Source organism: Aplysia californica, unplaced genomic scaffold, assembly GCF_000002075.1.
Source record: "Aplysia californica isolate F4 #8 unplaced genomic scaffold, AplCal3.0 scaffold01300, whole genome shotgun sequence".
NCBI lineage: Eukaryota > Metazoa > Mollusca > Gastropoda > Aplysiida > Aplysiidae > Aplysia > Aplysia californica.
In genome coordinates this window covers 15,045-15,688 of record NW_004798570.1, presented here as the reverse complement: position 1 = coordinate 15,688, position 644 = coordinate 15,045, and the positions used below count along the sequence as shown (strand labels likewise).

The window sequence follows — 644 nt, the reverse complement described above, 5'->3', positions numbered from 1 at the left end:
CGCACACATATTATATACATGTACTTTTTGTACTCTTTCTTTGTTTTGTTTTCTCTTTGCTGTCTTTTCTCTTCTTAAATTCTTTTTTTTTAATTTACTTACGTGGAGCGTACAAACAGACAAATAAATGTCGCCTTGGGAAAACACAGAGCAATAAATGCACACACAGCGACAACCTGAAAGTTAGAAAAGGAAAGAGGAATAACTAGTTCGGTTGGAAAATGGTGGAGGTGAGGGGGGGGGGGTGGAGACATTTTGTTTTATCAAGAGTTAAAAAGCATGTGCAATACAATTAGGACGTATAAGATCCGTAGATGAGAGGTGTTACAAGAGAGTAACAAACACAAAAATGAAGGAGGGAAGATTAAGAACGATAGATGTTTGATAGGAAAGAAGGAGCAAACAGCACCCGAGCAACAGCCAACCATCCGCTAGGGTGGGGATGAAGAGTTGAAGTCCGTTCTTTGTGTACACGTGAGGGAGGTGCAAGTGTGTGTGTGTGTGTGTGTGTGTGTGTGTGTGTGTGTGATTGAAAGGGGGGGGGGGTTGTCGATGCTGTCTGTCAAAATATAATGAGAGAGTTGCATCTCTATTCTTTAGAACTTTTATGACCTATTATTAAAAGGCGCTGCAAGTGCAGTAAA

At 40.7% G+C, this 644-nt stretch overlaps 1 protein-coding gene across 1 annotated transcript in view; it reads right to left on the bottom strand.

The window, feature by feature from the left end:
• The window catches only part of LOC101855394 (organic solute transporter subunit alpha), a gene marked incomplete at its 5' end in the record, with an annotated part of 9,804 nt that extends 9,628 nt beyond the window's left edge, over positions 1-176 (bottom strand). The window contains 1 exon segment of the mRNA XM_005112516.3: positions 103-176. Coding sequence (XP_005112573.2) covers positions 103-176 — 74 coding nt within the window.
• Positions 177-644: the final 468 nt, after the last annotated feature.